The sequence below is a fragment of the Vitis riparia genome, chromosome 6 (assembly GCF_004353265.1).
Source record: "Vitis riparia cultivar Riparia Gloire de Montpellier isolate 1030 chromosome 6, EGFV_Vit.rip_1.0, whole genome shotgun sequence".
NCBI lineage: Eukaryota > Viridiplantae > Streptophyta > Magnoliopsida > Vitales > Vitaceae > Vitis > Vitis riparia.
In genome coordinates, this window is record NC_048436.1 from 6,682,289 (window position 1) to 6,702,954 (window position 20,666).

The window sequence follows — 20,666 nt, forward strand, 5'->3', positions numbered from 1 at the left end:
CCCATAACAACAAAGGCTAGAGTATTGGAATCCTAAATATTCATATTACGCGTGTAAGTAGATATATAAAATAAAAAATAATTAAAACTAAATATTTAGAAAAAAAATGATTAAAACTTTTTATTATTCAATTTTTAAATAATTCTAAAAATAAAAAATTAACATCCATGCCTAGCTCATGTCTCATTCTCATCTCACAGAAATTTATTATAATAATTAAAAAAACATATTTGTATTTTTTTTATTTAAGAGGTAAAAATATTATAATAAAATATTTATAATTTACCAAGATTAAAAGCATAAATAAAAATTATTAGTTTCTTTTTATAAAAATAAAAAAAAAAATACATTAACCAATTAAATATTTTTGAAAATATGTTCAAAATTTAAATTTTATTTTAGAAATGATTTTTTGATTTTTTAAATTGATGAAAAAGTCTAATAAAAATTATGAAATGGGAATAGAATGGCAAACAAGCCCTAAAGAGTAAGGAGAAAGGGAAGAAAACCACATGGAAGAGTCGAGGAGCCTCTTCTTTACTTGTTGATCACTGAGAAAGGTTTGTTTTTCTTTTTTGTTCTTTCAATTGTCTTTTTTGCGTTAATTTTTCATTGGGTTGTGTTTGGTTGTTAGGAAAGTGGAGGAAAAAGGAGCAAAGGTGAACTATCTTCCTATTTTCACTTTTGCTAATTTTTCCACAGAGATGGTTTGTTTGGGTGTTAAGAACTGTTGAAAAAGAATTTTAGTTATTTGTAATCGGGGAAAACGGTGGTTTGCCAAATTTTCGCAGCAAGCGTAAAATGTTGATTTTGATTTCTGGAACATTTTGCGAAAAGAAATTAGTTCGTTCTCTCATATGTCAATTCTTAATCCAGGAAAAAGGAAAAAAGGGTCAAGATTTTTGTTTTTTCCTTCATTTTCTCAGCAACCAAACTGAACACAATGTTGAGTTTGGTTGGGAATTTTTTCTGTATTGATTTACGAATGGTGATTGATTAGTGATGGTGGATGTTTGATTTTAAAATGTGAATATTGCTTGAAATGGCGTTGGAAAATCATTGTTATGCATTGTAATTTTTCATATTTGTTTATTTGTTGGTCTCCATATACTTTGTGTGTATATATTTTTTAGGAATTTGCTGCATCAGCTATAAATTTAGAATTTTAGGTATCATGGATTCAAGTTGTTGTTGAGATTTGGACATTGTATGGATGTTGAACCTTAATGAATAAGTCCCAGGTTTTCATTTTTGGTTGATCTAGCTTTAATTTTAATTAGAAGTGTTTACAGTTTGACTTAAGCTAGTTTTTAATTTGATTTTTTCTTTTTCTCAAAGATTCGGGTTTGATCTTGTTTTAGATTTTTTTTTCTTTTTCTCAAAAATTCACATATATAAGGGCTATAAGAATCCTATTGTGGAAGTTTCTTTTAGGGTAAACTGATAGAATTGTATTAAAGTAAAACAAGAAGGGGATGAGCTCATATGTACAATGAGGTATCTTAGCTGTGCCAAATGCTTGAAAAGACTTGATGATGTTGTGGAAGTTTCTTTTAGGGTAAACTGATAGAATTGTATTAAGGTAAAACAAGAAGGGGATGAGCTCATACGTACAATGAGGTATCTTAGCAGTGCCAAAAACTTGAAAAGACTTGATGATGAACTGTGAACACAATCTCCTTGAATTCCTTCTTTAATCCTATCTACCATATCTATATTGATTTTTTTTTATGTATATCCTGTAATCTTTGCCTTGCAATCTCAGACTCCTGAAAAAATAAAATAAAAAAACTAATTCTCCTACCTTTCATATATTTTCAATTGTGCAAAGCAGAGACATGCCCCATTCCTGGCCTCTAGAAAGGTCAGATCCAATTTCTATGAACCAAGTGATCAGTTGCCAAAATCTTGTAATAAACAGATGCCTGAGAAAATGAGTTCTTCCTTCTAGGTAATCTAAATAATTCTGCATTTTTAAAAGGGGTCTCAGTTCCACAAATATCAGATTGATATGGTTGTTCCTTTCCCACACATAAAAAAAAACCTTTTTATTTAAACTTTTTATTTTTTTATTTTATGAGATTCTACTTTCTTCTATTTTCCTGAATATTTTGTTTTATGTGAACTTGTTTTGTTGCTTTGGGACATATTCTTTGTCCTCCTTTTTTTTTTCACTATCTTTTTCATACTTGGGCCATCAGGGCATTATTCTTAGTTATCCACAATGATTTAATACACAAGTTCCATTTTCTTTTTTCACTTTATACTGGACCCAGACGTCTTTTATGCACTCTGTTAAGGTATCTGAAACTTGATTCAATTTGCACATGTTCCTCATCCATAATATATGTCCCCTAGAATATATTCCAATATTCAGAAATCATGGGGCCTGCTTGGTTTGGAAAATGAGACCTGTGTTCGGTTTTTAAGAAAGTTGAAAATAGATAGTCCTATAGTAGAACATGTTTGGCTGGTTATTTTGTGGAATGCATTTTCAGAAATAACTAATGAGAGGCCATTTTCTAAGAATGAATGGAAGTCATTTTCAAGAATTTTTTAAAAACTTTTATTTCAAAGGAAGGCATCACATGGAAAATGGTTTTCTATTTGATTGCATATTGTTAACATTTATAATTCGAAAACAAAGAGTGGTTGCCCCTTACAACTGATTTGAGCCCTAGAAAGGAGAGTCTTCCTCCTTTGATTATCTTGCCCGATTGTAATTCAATTAGGTGAGTTTCTTGTCTGTTTTTTCTTGTAAAAATTGAAGTATTTTCAGTGGATTTGGGTGTTTTATTATGATATTACCCAGTGCCTGATTCTGAATTGTGACTGAATAGTTTACCTGATTAAGGATAAACCTTTTAGGATGAAGGATGAGTTACTTAGATGAATTGATTATGTGTTAATTAAATAGAATATGTATATGTAGAAGCATATACAAATCAAGATTTTGTGTGACATGAAGTTAAAATATCGGGGTTGAACAATCCCAATCAAAGCTCGGGGTTTTTATCACCACATTGTTCCTTATAATTATAATCAGGCTGTGTTTGTTGGAGTCAAAACTAATTGATTTGGATTTTCATTTCTTTTGAGTTAAAATTCCTTTATTTTACCATGGAAATAATCTTCATGGTTTCAGGGTCTGTGTAATTTAAGTTCAAAATTCCAAATCAATTAGTGTGTAGAGGAACCAAACATTGGATATGAAATTGGGTCCTCCAATTACCATTCCAAGTCCCTGATCCTGCAGCCTAATGTAACCTTAGAGTTTTTATATTTAGGTCCGAGAAGATTTCTATTGCTGCTATTTGTGGTGGTAAATTTAGATTTGATGAGCACTATTGGCTTCACCTTTAATTTGGATTTTTTCATTCAGCTTTAATTTAGGTCATTCCATTCTTTTATTGTATAATTTTTATAATTTAATTATTTGGCAATCATTGACCTCTAAGTTCTTGGGTGCAGAAAAAACTGTTTGAAGGATAACATTCTTGAGTCCTCACTCCAAATACCTATACACAGAGAACAAGACTCCCTCTCTCTCTCTCTTTCTCCCTCCATATTTGCAAAAGTCCACCATGGTCACAGCTCAATTTTCTAATTTCTCTTGATTTCTCTCTCTAAGGTATCGATTCTGTCAATCTCTGCTCTTCTAATTTCCTTATTTCCTGCTTGTTGTTGCCTTTTTTTTTTTTTTTTAATTTATTCCCTGTTTGGATCCCCAGAAACTACCTTGGAAATCAAAGGAAAATGTGCATGGGCTTTTCTTTCTCAAGCTAATTCCACCATTTTCCTTTGAAATAACCTGGAAAATGGAAGGAAAAGGATCGTGGGTTTTCCATTCTGAATCTAATTTCACCTTTTTCATTTGGAAACCACATGGGATTCGAAAGAAAATGCTTGTGGGTTTTTCATTCTCATGCTAATTTCACCTGTTTTCCTTTGGAGTAATGTGCGAAATGAAAGGAAACTTTTTATGGATCTTTCATTCTCAGGCAATAAAATTGAAACATCCAATTCCTACCTGCACTCTCAACCAACTAAACCAAATCCATGCCCACCTCCTTAAGACCCACAAACCACCGTTGATCTTTAACACTCTCCTTCCATCACTCTCCCCTCAGGATGCCCTCCTCCTCTACAACCAGATGGTGCTCCACCGTACATCCCACAACCACTTTACCTTCACCCATGCCCTCATTGCTTCCTCCTCACTTCATGCACTCCACAAGACACTTGAAATTCATGCACGTGCCATAAAATCTGGACACTATTCTGATATTTTCATTCAGAATACCCTACTTCATTCATATGTAGTTGAAAATAACATTGTTTTTGCTAAGAGCGTTTTCAAATCAATCTCCTCTCCCGATGTGGTTTCTTGGACTTCAATCATTTCTGGGCTTTCTAAGTGTGGTTTTGACGAGGAAGCCATTGGCGAGTTTTTGTCCATGGATGTGAAGCCTAATACTAGCACACTTGTTAGTGTCGTATCTGCTTGTTGTGGTTTGAGAGCTGTTAGGTTTGGTAAAGCTATTCATGGGTATAGTTTGAGGAGCATGGATGGGGATAACATCATTTTGGATAATGCATTGCTGGATTTCTATGTCAAGTGTGGGTATTTGGTGAGTGCAAAGTACTTGTTTATGAAAATGTTTAGGAGGGATGTGATTTCTTGGACTACAATGGTTGGTGGTCTGGCACAAGGTGGGTTATGTGAAGAGGCGGTTGAGGTTTTTCAAGCCATGGTAAAAGGTGGAGAAGCTGTGCCTAATGAGGTCACTCTAGTCAATGTATTGACAGCATGTTCTTCCCTTAGTGCATTGAATTTGGGTCGATGGGTGCACTCATATATTAGTACTAGGTATGATCTTGTGGTGGATGGTAATGTGGGAAATGCTTTAATCAATATGTATGCTAAATGCAGTGACATGTATATGGCTGTTAGGGTGTTCAATGAGCTTACCCACAAAGATATGATATCATGGAGTACCATCATTGGTGGCATGGCCATGAACGGGCATGGTATGCATGCTTTGCAGTTCTTCTCGCTTATGTTGGTTCATGGGGTTTCTCCGGATGATGTAACCTTTATCGGCTTGTTATCTGCATGCAGCCATGCTGGGCTTGTTGAACAAGGGTTAATTTTCTTTAAAGCCATGAACGATGTTTATGGTATTGCACCTCAAATGCAGCATTATGCTTGCATGGTTGATTTGTATGGTAGAGCAGGGCTCTTGGAGGAAGCAGAGGCTTTTATTAGAGGAATGCCCATGGAAGCTGAGGGCCCCATTTGGGGAGCACTACTCAATGCTTGCAAGATTCATGGGAATGAAAAGATGTTTGGGCGGATCAACCAAAGCCTTCGTAATGCTAAAGGAGTAAGCATTGGAACTCTTGCTTTACTATCAAATACCTATGCTAGTTCTAATAGATGGGATGATGCTAATAAGGTTCGTGATATGATGAGAGATATGGGATTAAAAAAGATGTCAGGATGTAGCTGGATTGAGGTTGATGCAATGATTAATAGATATGATGGAGCCAATAGAAGCTTTGCATTTGCTGGCAAGTAGTAGACTTCTTTATCATTATTGGTTAACTGGTGACCTGATCAAATATAAGTCAGTTGTTATCTCATGGCCATTTTGGTTATAAGAAATATATCACCACAACATGGTAGTTGGAATCTCCCTGTTTTAGTATGGTTTTTCTTACTCCAGTGGTAGGCCATTTTGCACAAAGAGGGTTTTTTGAAGATGCAGCTGAGGTCTTTTCAGGAGATGATTCAAGGAAGAGATGAAAAGCCTAATGAGGTCTCTCTAATCAATGTATTGATGGCAAGTCCTATGCTTTTGGTGCCTTAGGCCAGAGGGGAAATTCATACATCCAGCAACATGAGCTCATAGTGGACTTGATGATATGAAAACAATTCAACCAAAATTTAAGCTGTGTGGTGACAAGGTCATGGTTTTTTAGGATTTTAATATGCTTACATGCAACAATATAGTGGGCCAGCAATGAATGACTATGGCATGCATGTTGTCAACCTTTTCTTACTCTTATTAGGTCAAGAGTTCTCCCTGATATTGCAACATTCATTGGTTTGTTTTCTGCATCCAGTCACAAAGAGCTGGTTGAACAAGGATTTGTGTTCCTTGGAGCCACAAATGATGATGGAATCATGCCCAAAATTCAGCATTATGCTTGTGTGGTTGATATTTATGGTCAAGCAGGACTTTGTTAACACTTTTGATTTCAAAATAAGGCATAACATGGAAAATGGTTCTCCACTTAATTGCAGATTGTTGACAATTATAATACGAAAACAAAGAGAGACATCCCTTTACAACTGGTTTGAGCCCTAGAAAAGAGAGACTGCTTCCTCCTTTGATTATTGCCCAACAGTAGTTCAATCAGGTGAGTTTCATCACATTTTTTTTCTTGTGAATTAAACTAATTTCAGTTGATTTGGGTGTTTTTGTGATATATTTTGCTTTATTCTTCCTATAATACTTGAAGCCCAAATCCATATATTTTCTTACATACTGAACTACTACTTGAATTATCCTCATACCTTCATGCTGAATTACCATCTCCACTGCCATTAAAGCAAGCAAACAGTTACCTGCCCAATCTCTTCAAAGCCCCAACCACCATTCTTGAATCTCTACAAAATGGTCAACTGCCCATGGTACAGATTACATCCCCATCTTTTTTCTTTTTGATAACTAAAAAAAGAGAATATATTAAAAGCATTTATAAAATGGCGCAAATAGAGTACACATGGAGTATACAAAACAGGTCAAAGGACAAGCAAAAAGAAGAAAAGGAAAAGAGAGAGCAAACACAAACCACCCATAGTTGTGAAAGGCGTGCCTAGGCTTCAGGTGGTGCAACGCAACCCTCCGGCGCCTCTCCTGAAGGCAGGCGACGCCCCTTCACGAAGACGCCACTTAGGCATGCAAGGCGCTCGCCTCTGGCAAGGCACGATGCAGTCCACAAGTGCGCCTCGATCCCCTATCTCCTTCTTTTTCTTCTTATTTCGGTCTCTTCTCTAGTAATGGGTTGTAGAGGGTGAAAGAGAAGCCTTTTTTTTTTATTTATTTAATTTTTTGAGACCAGAACGACATCATTTGGTCCCTGTTCTTTTAAAAGAACAAGGTCCAAAATGACATCGTTTTGGCCTTTTTATTTTAAAAAGAATAGGCCAAAACAATGTCGTTTTGGAGTTTGTTCTTTTAAAATAAAAACTATGCCAAAATGACGCCGTTTTGGCCCTATTTTTCACTCTACCCCCCCTTCCTTTTTGGTTGTCTTCAACCCGACAACACCCCCAAAGTTTGCCCTAGCCTCTGCTGTGCTGTCAAGAAGCGAAGAAGATGAAGAATAAGAGGAAAAATAGATGTACCTTTCCGGGACCTTGTTGATTAAATTGAAGTTTTTGATGATATTTGATGATTTATGTGTTTAGGACAAATAAATAATTGTTAAATTTGATTATATTATATAAAAATATATATATGTAAATGAGGGTGCGCCTCACTTCACTAAAGCCTGCGCCTCAGGCTCCAGGAGTATTTTGAGCCTTGGTGCGCCTTGAGCCTTTGAAAACTATGCAACCACCTTAACTAACCAACCATCCCCAATAAACCTGAAGCCCCTCTTAACCCAAACACAAACCAAAACTCTTGACCAACCTCACAGGTTTTGAGTCCCCAAAGCTCCTTCCCCTTTCCTTGATAGGGGTCGGAGACTTGTTATAATTAATCGAACACTCTAGTTTATAAATTTCCTTCTTGAAACGGGAAGTCGAGGGAATACTCCTCTTTTCAATTGAAATCTTGACTACATGCTCATTTCTTGACTCCAATTTCTTTAGCAGTGAACTAATCTCCTTTCCAAACCCCTTCACAGGCAACCCTAAGAAGCTGCTGAAATTGACAAAATTAGTGCAGAGGGCATCCAAAACCCCCCCTCTGGGACACAAGCAATCGCTAAGGCCTTAGGGGGCTCTACTTCCTCACCATAGCCTCCTCCTCCTTACCCAAAGGGTCCTTCTCGGCATTTTCGGAATACTCCAGCAAACTATTGTTTCGCAACAACATACTTATCGTCCATAGGCCCCAAAGAAGAGAGAGGCCTTGGAAACCTGTTTGCCTCCATCGCGAGAGCTTCGTTGGTGAATGCCACACGTGAGCTCATTGAGACCGACATTGGCAATGCCTTAAGCCTTACACGCCCATCTTCGATGCAATTGTATGGTGCCGTCTCCTTGAAACCTACAGAGAAAGGCCTCCCTTTAGGAAGCTTTAGAGAGCCCTTCTCTCCCTCAGCCAAAACCACTAAGCAACAACCCTCCCTTTTTTCCTTTAAACACAGTCCTTCTGATGTACAGGACTTACCTTGGGTCTAGCCTACTCTTAAATCCTCCCCCACTTCATTAATAGAAATTGAACAAGCCTCTGAAGTGTCTGGTCCACTAAGGCTTGGACCTGAGGAGTAGCACAACCATTGGGACATTGGGCTCCCTTTAACCACTTACAGCCCAACCTTTTGGTCCCTAAGTCAGCCCCACTAAAGACGCCTTTAGCATAGTGATGTTCCATCAAACAGGCCCCTCTTGTTTCAAATGTATACCACACACCACTTCCTTGGACACACCCCCTCTCTGCAGCTTCTTGCAGGACAGAGATTTGCCCCCTCTCCTGCTAGAGCAGCCTTGTCACATGGCTGCAACACATCACCCTCCCACTCCCACTCCCACTCCCACCTTGGCACATGGATCACCCTCGACACCTACCTCCAACGTGCACGACCCACTGTTACTGCTTCTCTACACCACTGAAGAAAAACTGGGTGGAGCTTCCCACCACAACCGTAAGGAGAAACTGGAGGATCCCACTACCACTTGCAACAAGTTGGGCTTAGCTCTCCCATCAGCCCTAACCAAAATCCTCACCCACTGGAGATGAGACAAAAACGTAGTGTCTTCATCCACAACAATAAATCCCCCACAACAGTCCCCTATTTTCTTAAGCAACTCCCGACTCCACAGATGCAAAGGGAGACCCAACACCCTCACTGAAACTTCCTTAGCAAACCCTCCCTTAAGCAAACACCCAACTTCAGGAGTCCACCTTACCAGTTGCAACACCTAGTCCTTGAGTCTTCTAGATCCTCTTGCAAGCACCCTCTCTACCTCAAAGCTCTCTTCAAAGTCAAGCAAAAGCAGTGTTCCCCCAAACACTGAGATCTTCACCCCCCTTTTTAAGGACCAAAGGTCAGTCACCACACTTTTCAGCGAAAAGATATCTGGAAGCAGGTCTGAAACTGCTCCCAACCACCCTACCAAATGCCTTCTCAACTGCTCCTCCCTACTCTTCACCTCACTCTCCCCTAGCTATAGCCAAATGATGTCACCCACCACACCCAGAACCGTCCTAACCACCTCTACATAAGTCCCACTGACAGGTCTCTCCTTTTAAATACTTAAAAAGGGGAAACCACTTCCCTAAACTCATCTGAGGAGATGACTCCTAGATTACGAAGCTTCTATGCCAAAATGGACCACCCCCTTGGAAGCCCCTCCCTTCAGGGAAGATCAATGAGAACCTCTTCATCTCCTCAGTCACCACTGAACAAAATGATAACAAATCACATCCCATCTATTAATGTTATTTTGTTTGCAAACCTAAGTTGATTTTTGAATCAGTCTAGTTATTCTTTTGGAGATTCAGAAGATAATTTGATTTAAATCTTCATACATTGAACAAATTGATTATCAGTTTTGGGAGTAACTATGAAATTGAAGCTTCACTTGATTGGGATTTGATTGAAGATTGTTGAGGAATAACTATACTTTCATGTTCTAGAATAACTGTGAATTTAAAGATTTGATTGATTGGGGATTGTTGAGCAATAACTATGATTTGCATTTTGCAGCAAGAAGAAATTTTGAGTTGTCAAAGGTATTGTACATATTGCAAAAATCCCATAGAGGTTCTGGTGAGGCCTTTCTCTATTTTGTGGATTTTTATTTTAAATATATTTCTCTGATCTAATATAATTATGAGGATCAGATCAAAATATAATATCTGAGTATCCAAACACACATGTATGGAATATATTTTCAAGCATTGGATGAAATGTTGATTTTCTCTTGGGCCTTTAACCTTCTACTGGGAAAATTTTCTAGTTAATAGTCACATAAAAAGGATGCGGTACCAACAATTTTTGCGCAGAATGAATCTGGTTAATACCAAATGCATTTCACAATTTTGTAAAATGACAAGAAAAACTCTTTGTTCTCGAAAATAAAATTAGACCACAAATACTTGTTTTCATTTTTGGTATAAAAAAGGCCCATAATTTTCCGTCTTTTGGCTCATTCATTATGAAACCATGATATATGAAACTCCCTGATTCAGTAAAATGGTGTTAAAATGAATTTTAATAGATTTTCCTCAAAAACTGAAACCAGAGCACAACCAACCTATTTTTTTCTTTTTCCTGTTTTTTAAGCATTTTCTTTTGGTGGTTTTCCACAGGAAAAGTACTTCAATTTAGGAAAACACTTTAAACCAATGACTTGTATCAGCTACATGAATTCTTTTTTAAATTCATCAGTGCCTAGAGCTGTCTACTCACTACAACTTTTGTTTGGGATTGGGACTACCTATTTGAATGTTCGAAAATACTAAGTACTGCACTATTGGCGTTATGGATAGCACAATATAGTGCTTTAAAAAAAAAAAAAAACCTCAAAGACATTGTTCATAACAGTTGAAAGATTTGGAGAATTTTGAGTTCCTTTTGCTAATAAATAGGTGACTTTTTGAATAAATGATTTTCTTCAACCCCAGAAATATGATTTTTTTCTTGTATTTAGCCAAACAATATCGGGGAACGGAATTTCTTCTATAATTGGCTCAGTCGAATAGTAAATTCTCTTAGACTTGTAGTATACAACATGGAACACAAAAAGGTCTGATCCATTTATATATCTCTTTTGCAAATATATATGACATACATGGTATCTACATCTTTACTGATAAATTATTCATCTGTTTAGATGTTGGTGAAAGGGAGGAAAGTTTCTGGGAGGGGGGAAGCAATGGCTGCACACTATGCTTTTGGTCCAGAGGATGATACAATCATAAAACATAGGCTTCTAACTCGCACAACAACTACAAGGGGTGAACCCCCATTAAAAAAACTTCAGAAGAAGTTCACCTCTTTCACCCTGGAGATTGAGAAGGATACAGACAACTTTAGTGACTGTGAGAGACTTTCCAAAGCCTTCTTACAGGAGATGACCACTTTTGAGATTCCACTCCTTAAGAGTAAAGCTGTTATTGATGCAAACCTTAGAGAGAAGGAGAACTTCAATGAGTTAAAAGATGACATAAACAGGATGATTCTCCAAGCTCAGGCTGATATAGAAGATCTGAAGAAACAACTTGAAGAAAGTAAGATTGAAAGGCAGCACAAGGAGGAGTGTGAGGCAATTAGGAGATTGATTGCCATGCAGCCTCCAAGATCAGAGACAGAAAAGATCATATCCGAACTAGAGAATGAGATTGCAGCATTGGAAGCAGAGAATACTGCTGGTTCAAGAACCCTAGAGCTTCGCAAGAAACAGTTTGCTCTTTTGTTGCATGTGGTATGTAACAATTTCCATTCAATCTATATATCATTTTATTACGTGCATATCCATTAGGGAAGGGTTATTACTGGAGTTGCTTTATATAGCAAGTTAAAGTAGCTAATTGCATATTTTGACTTCAAACACTATGAAAACAATCAGATATCACTACTTTCCCTTTTTATTAGATAAATTTTCCTCCGATATAAAATTTCAAACACATTTGACTCATGTAAAGTTTAATTTCTATATTCATTTTGGATCCCTTCATATGCCAATCATTCTGAGGTTTCTCCCAAAAGTTTTGGTTCTAATGATTCTGCTGTAATGTATGAACCATTGATATATTTGGATTCAAATCCATAGCTCCTGATTCATGTCATAGCCTGCCAGTTTCTTGCTGTTGATGCAGTTATGAGGCTTCATCCTCACTACTATCTCTATCCCACTGAACCGTGCTAAGAGGACTCCGTATGAGTGATTCTTATTACAGGATTTAGAAGTATTGAAACTTCAGTCCCTAATCTTCAGAGTTCTGCCACTTCACCCCCACCCAAGTCTATTTCATCAGTGTCAACTGGGAATCATTTTTAGTATTTGAGAATTAAGGATTTGTTGAATAGAGCAAGGAGATTGTTGAAATCACTGTGCCAAAAGTTTATGCTCATCTAAGAGTTAGGTATGGACCTTAACAAGATTTTCTAATGGGTGGTTCAGGAAATTGATGAAAAAAGGTTTTTGTTTTTATTTTTATTAAAAAAATAGCCTCTGTCAAGACCCTTTTGTGTGTGTATATATATATATTAAGAAAAAAAGGTAGAATAAGCATAATTTTGTCCATATTGGGGTTTTTGAAACAAGTTTCTTGTAATCTTCTCAGCATGACATTGAAGTAGTGCTTCACTTGGTTGGCCTTCCTACCATAACTACAAAACTATAGGAGAAGGGGACTATAGCTGAAATTGGCAGCCATCATCAACAACCATATTTGAAGAATTTAAATTAAAACATCTCTTGAAATTTTGGTGCTGGTCTTATACCACCAGTTGTGGTGATGGCTCCAATTTTCTCTTTAATGTCTGGATGATGAATCTAGGCCTTTGAATGTTCTGTGAAGCATAAGGAAGCTGTTCATTTGCTTCCCCAATTTCCCCTTTTTCTGGTCTTTGAATGATTTTCTTGGCTGTGTCTCAATCTAATCTCCTGCTCTTACTATCAGCAACTCATGCTTGCCTACACATTTGTTATTAAGTTCTGTAAGTTGTTTGTTCAAGCTTTAACCCAATACCATTACTGTCTGCAGTGTTTTAGCTATGTAATTTAAATGACATACCTTTCTTGATCTATATCTACTTGTGTTAATTGACTTGGTTCAAAAATGGTAGATTGAGCGATCTGCAACTGAAGCACTTGATCTGATGGGTTGAAAATGGTTAGCGTTGTTTGACTCGTCTTGTGTTTCACTTTATTTTCCTGCAGGTTGATGAGTTGCAGAATACCATAGAGGAAGAACAGAAGAATCTGATTGAGGAGATAAGAAGTCTAACCGAAGAGCATAAGAATGGGATGGAGGATGGCAATGGGGTTTCTGAAGCTATGGCTGTTGATTAGGATGCATCTTTCTTTCTATCTGTCTTGAAATTGTGAGATTGTGTACCCTTTTAACCCTTGTTTTGTTCATGCTTGAGTTTCCCATTGATGCTCAGAAATGGCATTTATACACATTTTTGGATTCAGTTCAGTTGCAACAACCTATCAGATACCCTTTTATGAAGCATTATCCCAACTTTTGAATCTTAAAACCTGGAGTTCTGGAAATAGTGCCTACTCTGTGTTTGGATTGAGAAGATTCATAATTGGATGTTTCTTTCTTTTTTTTTCTTTTTCTGCTGCTGGAACACCATAACATGATGTTGGGTCATTCTATCAGACTAAGCCAGTTTGGGATCCAAACTCTGGAAGAATGGCCTTTCTCTTCAATCTCAATGGAAGTTATTATATTTATTCAAATCATACCTTTTGTAAATGATGAGTTGAATTAACCTTGAAAATTATGGTTTTGTGTTATTGAATTTCAATTCTGTGCTTTTGCACAGGTACACATCTTTCATGTACAGGAAGAGCAGCTTTATTCTCTGTTTGGTTTCAGGGAAAAATCACAGAAACTTGAAGAGCTCAAGTGATGCATATCATATCATATCGTATCATTTTAATCACAGAAACATATTATATCTTCCATTGTGCTATTTTGGTTTTTGGAAAGGAAAAAAAAAAAAAATTGTGAAGAAAAATGATTTTTTTTATGTTTGCATTTACGAAGAAAAATATATAAAAAAAACCAAATATAATTAAAATTAATTAGGAGTTTATGCATTTTTAAAAAAAAATTAGATATATGTATTTTTGAAGTACAGATAAAATTTTATTTTATTTTTGACTTTAAATCTATTTTTTATATTTTTATATTTTTTTCCTATTTTTTCCTATTTTTTATTTTTTATTTCTTCACATTTTCCTTTACCATGTTTAATATTATTATGAAAAATAATATACAAAAGAAAATCAAATAAAATTAAGATTGATTAAAATTTTATTTATTTAAATTTTTCATAAAAATTTAAAATAAGAAAATGAGTCTTATGATAGATATAAAAATATTTTATTGATTTAAAATCTATTTTTATTTTATTTATTTTTTCTCTTTTGCTTTATGCCTTTGTTAGATTGGTTGGATAATATGATATAGTACAAAATATGAAACATTATATCTTATCTTATATTTGATTAGTGATAATATATGATGAGTTATCGACCAAACATGGGATAAAACAAATGATACGATATTTTTTATTAATAACCAAGCAACCTTTTACGGGTAAATCTATGCTAAGATATGATATATGTATATCACATCTATCATAAATTTATTTATTTATTTAATTTTTTTATATATTCATTTTACAAAATAATTTTCTTATTATAATTAAATTTATGAATAAACAAAAAGTTAAAAAAATATTTATAAAATAATATTAATTATGTATATAAATTATTTTTATATATTGAATAACATAATATAAAAAATTTTATTTATAAAGTTTAGATTTTCCATCATGTCCCAATATTAGTAAATTAGAAAGAAAAAAAAAATGGAAAAAGAAATAAAGACCATTTACTGGAAACTAGGGGCTTCTGACTGAGTCCACACTCCAAAGACCTATCCACAGAGAATAAGACTCTCTCCCCTTCTCGCTCTACCTACTTGCCTGAGTCCACTATGATCGCTGCTCAATTCTCTAATTTCTCTTGACTTCTCTCTCGGAGGTATTGATTCTCTTAATGTCTGCTCGTCTGATTTCCTTATTTCCTGCTTGTAGTGCCTTTTTTTTTTTTTTCCTTTAAGTTTATATGCCCTGTTTGGATCCCCAGAAACTACCATGGAATTCGAAGGAAAATACGCATGCGTTTTCCTTTCTCAACCTAATTCCACCATTTTTCTTTGCAATTACTGGGGGATTGGATGGAAATTGCTTCTGGGTTTGTTTCTCTGACTCTAATTTCACTATTTTCCCTGGAACAAAGTGGGAAATGAAAAAGTTTGTGGGGTTTTCTTTCTCTAGCCAATTTTACCGTTTTTCTTTGGAATTACGAAGGAAAGGAAAGGAAAATGCCTATGGGTTTTTAATTCTCAGGCTAAGTCAATTTTCTTCTTTGTCTATCAAAAAAAAAATTATCAGGCTAAGTCAATGGAAGGAAAATGGTTATGGGCTTTTCATTCTCAGGCTAATTGTGCCCCGCCCCCCTCCCTTGTTATCTTTTCTTTTGACATACATGGGAAATGGAAAGAAAATGCTTTTAGGTTTTCCTTCTAAAGCCAATTTCGCCGTTCCCCCTTCAAATAACGTTGGATGCGTTTCTCTATTCCAAGCTAATTTGACCATTTTCCTTCCATTCTTTTGCCTTTCTACGTTTTTATTTAAGATTCTCAAGGTGGCTACGGATTATTTGCGAAGAGAGTTTTCTCTAATTGTATTTACGCGCTGAAATTTAGGTCTTTTTTTTTTTTTTTTCCTGTTTTTGTTTTGGTTTAATTCTCTAAGTTATTTGCGTGCAAGTTGTGATTCCTTTTAATCGTTTTATGCACATTGATGTTTTTTTAGATTTATTAATAATGCGATTTTAGTGATATGATTTGTGGTCCAAATGCCTTAGTTGCTTCATGATTTCATCCTATACTAGAATTGAAATTTGGATTAGTTCTACATCCCCTTCACTTCTTTGTAGCATCAACTTAATGCTTTTGCACATAATGGTGCATAAGTATAAACAATTGAGTAGATAAGGAGTGGAAGTGGTGTATAAATTTGTGGAATTGGGTTGATCAAGCAAGATATGGAGAAAATGAAGCAAGATGTGGTGCAAAAATAGAGCTGTTCATGAGGTTGTGACTACCTTGATTAAGCATTTCTTGTCATTAAGGAATGACAATAGGGGGAGTTTTGGGATGGGCTAACCCCAAAGTTCAATCCAACATAAAGACAGTATGTACTCGGTGCCTGATTCTGAACTGTGACTGAATAGTTTACCTGAGGCAAGATAAACATTTTAAGAACCTCCCCCCAAACCCTCCCTACTCTTTACTGATTGAATTACTTAGAGGACCTGATTATGCATTTGTTAAATAGATTATGCATATGTAGAAGAAGCATATACAAATCAAGCTTTTGCCTAGCTAAAAAAAAGGCTTTTAGGTAACATGAAATAAAAAAATAAAAAAAAAGTATTTATGGAAAATTGAATGATCCCAATTCTAGTTCAAGTTCTCTTAATCCAAAATCTGGGCCAATGGCGATGGGGGTGGAGGAACTAACCTGGTCAGCCCAACATATTGGCCATCTATTGAGTGTTACACCTTGAGGCTTGCCACAAGATGAGGCCCTCCAAATTAGCCTTGAGGCCTGCAACCGTGAGGCTGTTGAGACTTGAGTCTTAAATATTCAAATGGTTTTAATGAATTTGGAGCTTTGTGGGCTTTTGGTATACATTTTATAAGAAGTTTAAGTCTCAATATTCAATGAGTTTTGGTGAGTTCTATGCTTTTGTGGGCTTTTGGTATAGATTTTATAAGTTTTGACTTGGGTGTCCAAGCTTGGTTAAACCTTTTACAAAATAAAAACTTAGTTGACTTCTAGTTATCCATTTTAAATGGAGGGGGGTAAAGGGATATTGAGAAGAAATAGGTGAATTGTTAACTGCAGAATTCATATATAATTGTTATCTTATTATTGATAGATAAAGAAAAACACAACTATAATAGATAGATGAAAAAAAAAGAATGAATGGACATCAAAATTGATGTGGAGGGTAGGAGGAGATAATAGAGCAATTGGATATGATTATGATTTCTTGGAGAATCCTACTGATGATAGTGATGGTAGTATTGAAGATTATTTGATGAAGCCATGAGAGAGAGTTGAATTTTACAAGAGAGGAAAAAGAATTAAATTAGAAACTATTGACAATGACAAGCAATTGATTTTGTTACTATATATTTTATGGTTTTTTTGTTATTCAATTTTCATATGATTTTATTAGTATGAATTATTTATTTATTTAGACTATGTTTGGTTCTTGGAAAGTTTGAAGGAAAATGTGTAGAAAAGAAAATAGAGAGGAAAGTTAAAAGGAAAGAAAAAGTGAAAGAAGACAAAAAATAGATTTAAAGTAAATAAATTATTTTTATATACTACTTCAAACTTTTTTCATTTATTTAACTCTTCTAAGTAAAGATTAAATAATTTAAAAATATATTAATTTTTTAATAATTTTAATTATATTTACCTTTCTTTCTTATTTTCCATAATAAAACCAAACATGAGATTTTAATTTTCCTTAACATTTTTTTTCCCTTGTACTTTCTAGGAATCAAACATAGCCTTAGTTGTTTGCTTGTTTGTTTAAGTTGAGGATTATGATCTATTCTGCTTCAAGGCTTATGCCTAGCCTCATTTGGGAAAAATGCTTCAAGGCTGCCTTTATTCTCTAAAACATTGCTTGTACATTGGTTATGTTGATTTAGTTATAATATTTTATTTTAATCCAAATTTGGTTTTTAGATGTTTTTTAGAGTGTGTTTGACAGTGCTTTTAGGAAGTGTTTCTAGCATCTTTAATACTTGAAAGATAAAAATTTTCAAGTGTTAGAAAGGTTAGAAACACTTCCCAAAATCACCGCTAAACACACTCCTAGTGTCATATTCATCTATAAGTTGGACCAAAGCTCGTGTTGGGTTGATATTTGGGGTGTTCAGTTTAAGTGATCTATGTGTCATTGTGTTTGATACCATTCGTTAAACTTTTGTCGTGCTTTGCTTCATTGTGTTTGATACCATTCATCAAACTTTTGCAGTGCTTTGCTTTTCTCTTAATTTGGACTATATTTTTCTTGTAATTATAATTAGCCTATGGGTACTAGAGTCAGAACTATTTGATTTGGAATGTCATTTCTTTTGATTTTAAAACCCTTTGTTCTACGGTGGAAATTATTTTCTTTGATTTGGTCTATATAAGTTATTGGGCCCTTCAATTACCACTCCAAGGCTCTAATCCCCTGCAGCTTAATGCAACCTTAGGTTTTTTATGTTTGGTCTGAGAAGGCTTCTATCACTGCTATTTCTGGCGTTACAATTTAGATTTGATGAGCAGTATATCGTTCAGCTATAATTTGGATTTTTTTTATTCAGCTCTTGTTTGGATTCTTACATTCTTTTATTATATAATTTATGTAATTTGATTAATTTGGAAATCAATGAACTCTGAGTTCTTGGGTGCAGGGAAAACTGTTTGAAGGACAAGATTAGGGTTTGGTCTAAAAGATTTATTAGGGGAGGAAATGTCGACTGGTGGAAACACACACTGGTGTTATCAATGCAGGCGGAGGGTTCGTCTTCAAGGACAGGACACGGTTTGCTCTTATTGCTATGGAGGCTTTATACAAGAGCTCAATGACCTGGAAGGTTTAGTACCAGAAGCTTTCTTGGGGTCTCGGAACTCAGAAGATAACCATGGCCAGATGTCTTCAATTTTTGATGCTTTTAATGGTCTCGCGAGACAGGGCAATGCTGACCAAAGATTTGGACTTGTGAATGCTGTCAATGATTTTATGAGGCAGAGAATGGCAGGACGAAACCCGAACTTTGATGTTAGAGTGAGATCTGGTTTGGTTCCTGAAGACAACAGCATGAGTGGCTATCGTTCAGGTCCTTGGTTGGTATTCCATGGCCAGATCCCCGTTGAAGCCCTTTTCAGTGGTGGTACAGGCAGGGGAGGTAATGTTGGTGACTTGTTTTTGGGCCCTGGACTGGAAGAACTGATTGAACAGCTTACCATGAATGATAGGAGGGGTCCTCCCCCGGCAACTCGTTCTTCCATTGATGCTATGCCCACTATTAAGATCACGCAGAGGCATCTTCGCTCTGACTCACACTGCCCTGTTTGTAAAGATAAGTTTGAGTTGGGTTCTGAAGCAAGGCAGATGCCATGTGACCATATATATCACTCAGACTGTATTGTTCCTTGGTTGGTTCAGCACAACTCATGCCCTGTTTGTCGCCAGGAGCTGCCTCCACAAGTTTCTGGTAATGTTCGTGGTCAACAAAGTTCAAATGGTGGAAACAGGAGCAGCAGGAGTGAGAACAGGAGCAGCAGCAATGGCAGTAGTGCCAGTGGCAGCGAGAATGGTGGGCAGAGTCAGGGAAGGAGGAACCTGTTCTCGTCTTTGTGGCCTTTTGGCTCGTCAAACCCAAATGCTCATCATTATGATGAAACAGGAGGAAGCAGCTCAAGAACCCCCCATGGAGAGAATCATGAGATGGATTACTCTGGATGGCCTTCTGATTACTGAGGTCCTGTTAGTGCTTTGCTTGCTTTATTTTCTTTGTTGTGTGCCTCTACAATTCACTTAGTATCTACAAATAAAGAATAGTGATACGGTAGATGGAGAAGTGGTTTCAGAAGAACTTGGCTTTATGTTGATCTTGAATCTGTTATTGAAAGGGTATTAGAATCTCTGTCAATAGGGGGTGATTTTCTTTTACTTTGTATAAATGATGACAGTATGTTTTTCACTTGCATCTTTCCTGGTAAGTGTACTGTGCACCTTAGTTCCTTTCTCCTTTTGTCACATATAGTTAGATTGCACCTTTATTATTACTTTAAAAATGAAGTCTTATTGCTTCTTGATGCTGATGTTGATAGTTCCTTGTATGATTGCCGAATTATGTTGGGTTTATGGCTTCTTTGCTGTTTTAAGTTATGAAATCACAGCACATCTTCTTGCCGGTTTCTGCACTTAGCTAACTCAGAAATAGTTGATGATCTCAACAAGTTAGACCCATTAAAGAGGTGCTTCTTTTTTCATTTCACCTTGAAATTGGAGAAAACACCCTAGAGATTTATGAACACAGAACTAGGGAAAAAGAGTTTGGAGTTTGTTGATGGAGTGCTTCTTTGTAGGAATGGGTTCAACCAGATGGCTGATATAGATGTGTCACCCTAGGGCCAGTCTAGCATTTTGAGATGATAGGGGCATGATTGTCAAAAACTTATAATACACTTGCATGATATACAAATACATTGCTTTTTTTTTTTTTAATGTAAAAATGAGTATATGATATACGATCCAATACATGTAGTAAATCTTTATGTATCGAATCTTTAATTTTATCTTACAATGCTTATATGATATGCAATCCAATACATGATACACCAATATATGTAACTTTGATTACTTCTAATAGTTTTCGAGAAAGTCAACTTTGGGAAAATTTCTTTGTCAAATTATTATATTAATTGCCTGAATTAAGGTCAGGAATAAATGGTAAAAGATAAAAGAAGTAGAGTACTCATACAAAAATGGCATACACTAGTTGAATACACATGAAAATTTGAAACTTAAGTAATTTTATTTATTTATTTTAAATATTGGAAAATTTTTCTTTGAATAGTTTGGATTT

The 20,666-nt window shown here is 35.6% G+C and overlaps 2 protein-coding genes across 7 annotated transcripts; both read left to right on the forward strand.

Annotated features, from left to right (window-relative positions):
• Positions 1-473: 473 nt before the first annotated feature.
• Positions 474-13,534, forward strand: LOC117916221 (THO complex subunit 7A-like). Of its 5 annotated transcripts, none has more exons than XM_034832144.1 (6): positions 474-560; positions 3,472-3,631; positions 6,311-6,426; positions 9,952-10,014; positions 11,081-11,671; positions 13,133-13,534. In XM_034832144.1, exons 5-6 carry the CDS (start codon positions 11,081-11,083, stop codon positions 13,262-13,264), a joined length of 723 nt encoding a protein of 240 aa, XP_034688035.1. In that variant the 5' UTR covers positions 474-560; positions 3,472-3,631; positions 6,311-6,426; positions 9,952-10,014; the 3' UTR covers positions 13,265-13,534. The 5 variants fall into 5 exon arrangements, with proteins under 5 accessions (XP_034688035.1, XP_034688038.1, XP_034688036.1 ...); XM_034832147.1 differs by having other exon boundaries at positions 9,952-9,977; XM_034832145.1 differs by lacking the exon at positions 6,311-6,426.
• A 1,316-nt stretch (positions 13,535-14,850) lies between these two features.
• Positions 14,851-19,888, forward strand: LOC117916504 (probable E3 ubiquitin-protein ligase RHC1A). Of its 2 annotated transcripts, XM_034832576.1 has the most exons (3): positions 14,851-14,977; positions 15,083-15,190; positions 18,486-19,888. In XM_034832576.1, exon 3 carries the CDS (start codon positions 18,545-18,547, stop codon positions 19,553-19,555), a length of 1,011 nt encoding a protein of 336 aa, XP_034688467.1. In that variant the 5' UTR covers positions 14,851-14,977; positions 15,083-15,190; positions 18,486-18,544; the 3' UTR covers positions 19,556-19,888. The 2 variants fall into 2 exon arrangements, with proteins under 2 accessions (XP_034688467.1, XP_034688466.1); XM_034832575.1 differs by lacking the exon at positions 15,083-15,190.
• Positions 19,889-20,666: the final 778 nt, after the last annotated feature.

Excerpts from the sequence above, each read along its gene's own strand:
- LOC117916221 (XM_034832143.1), top strand. The coding sequence starts at position 3,957 with ATGTGCGAAATGAAAGGAAACTTTTTATGGATCTTTCATTCTCAGGCA.
- LOC117916504 (XM_034832576.1), top strand. The coding sequence starts at position 18,545 with ATGTCGACTGGTGGAAACACACACTGGTGTTATCAATGCAGGCGGAGG.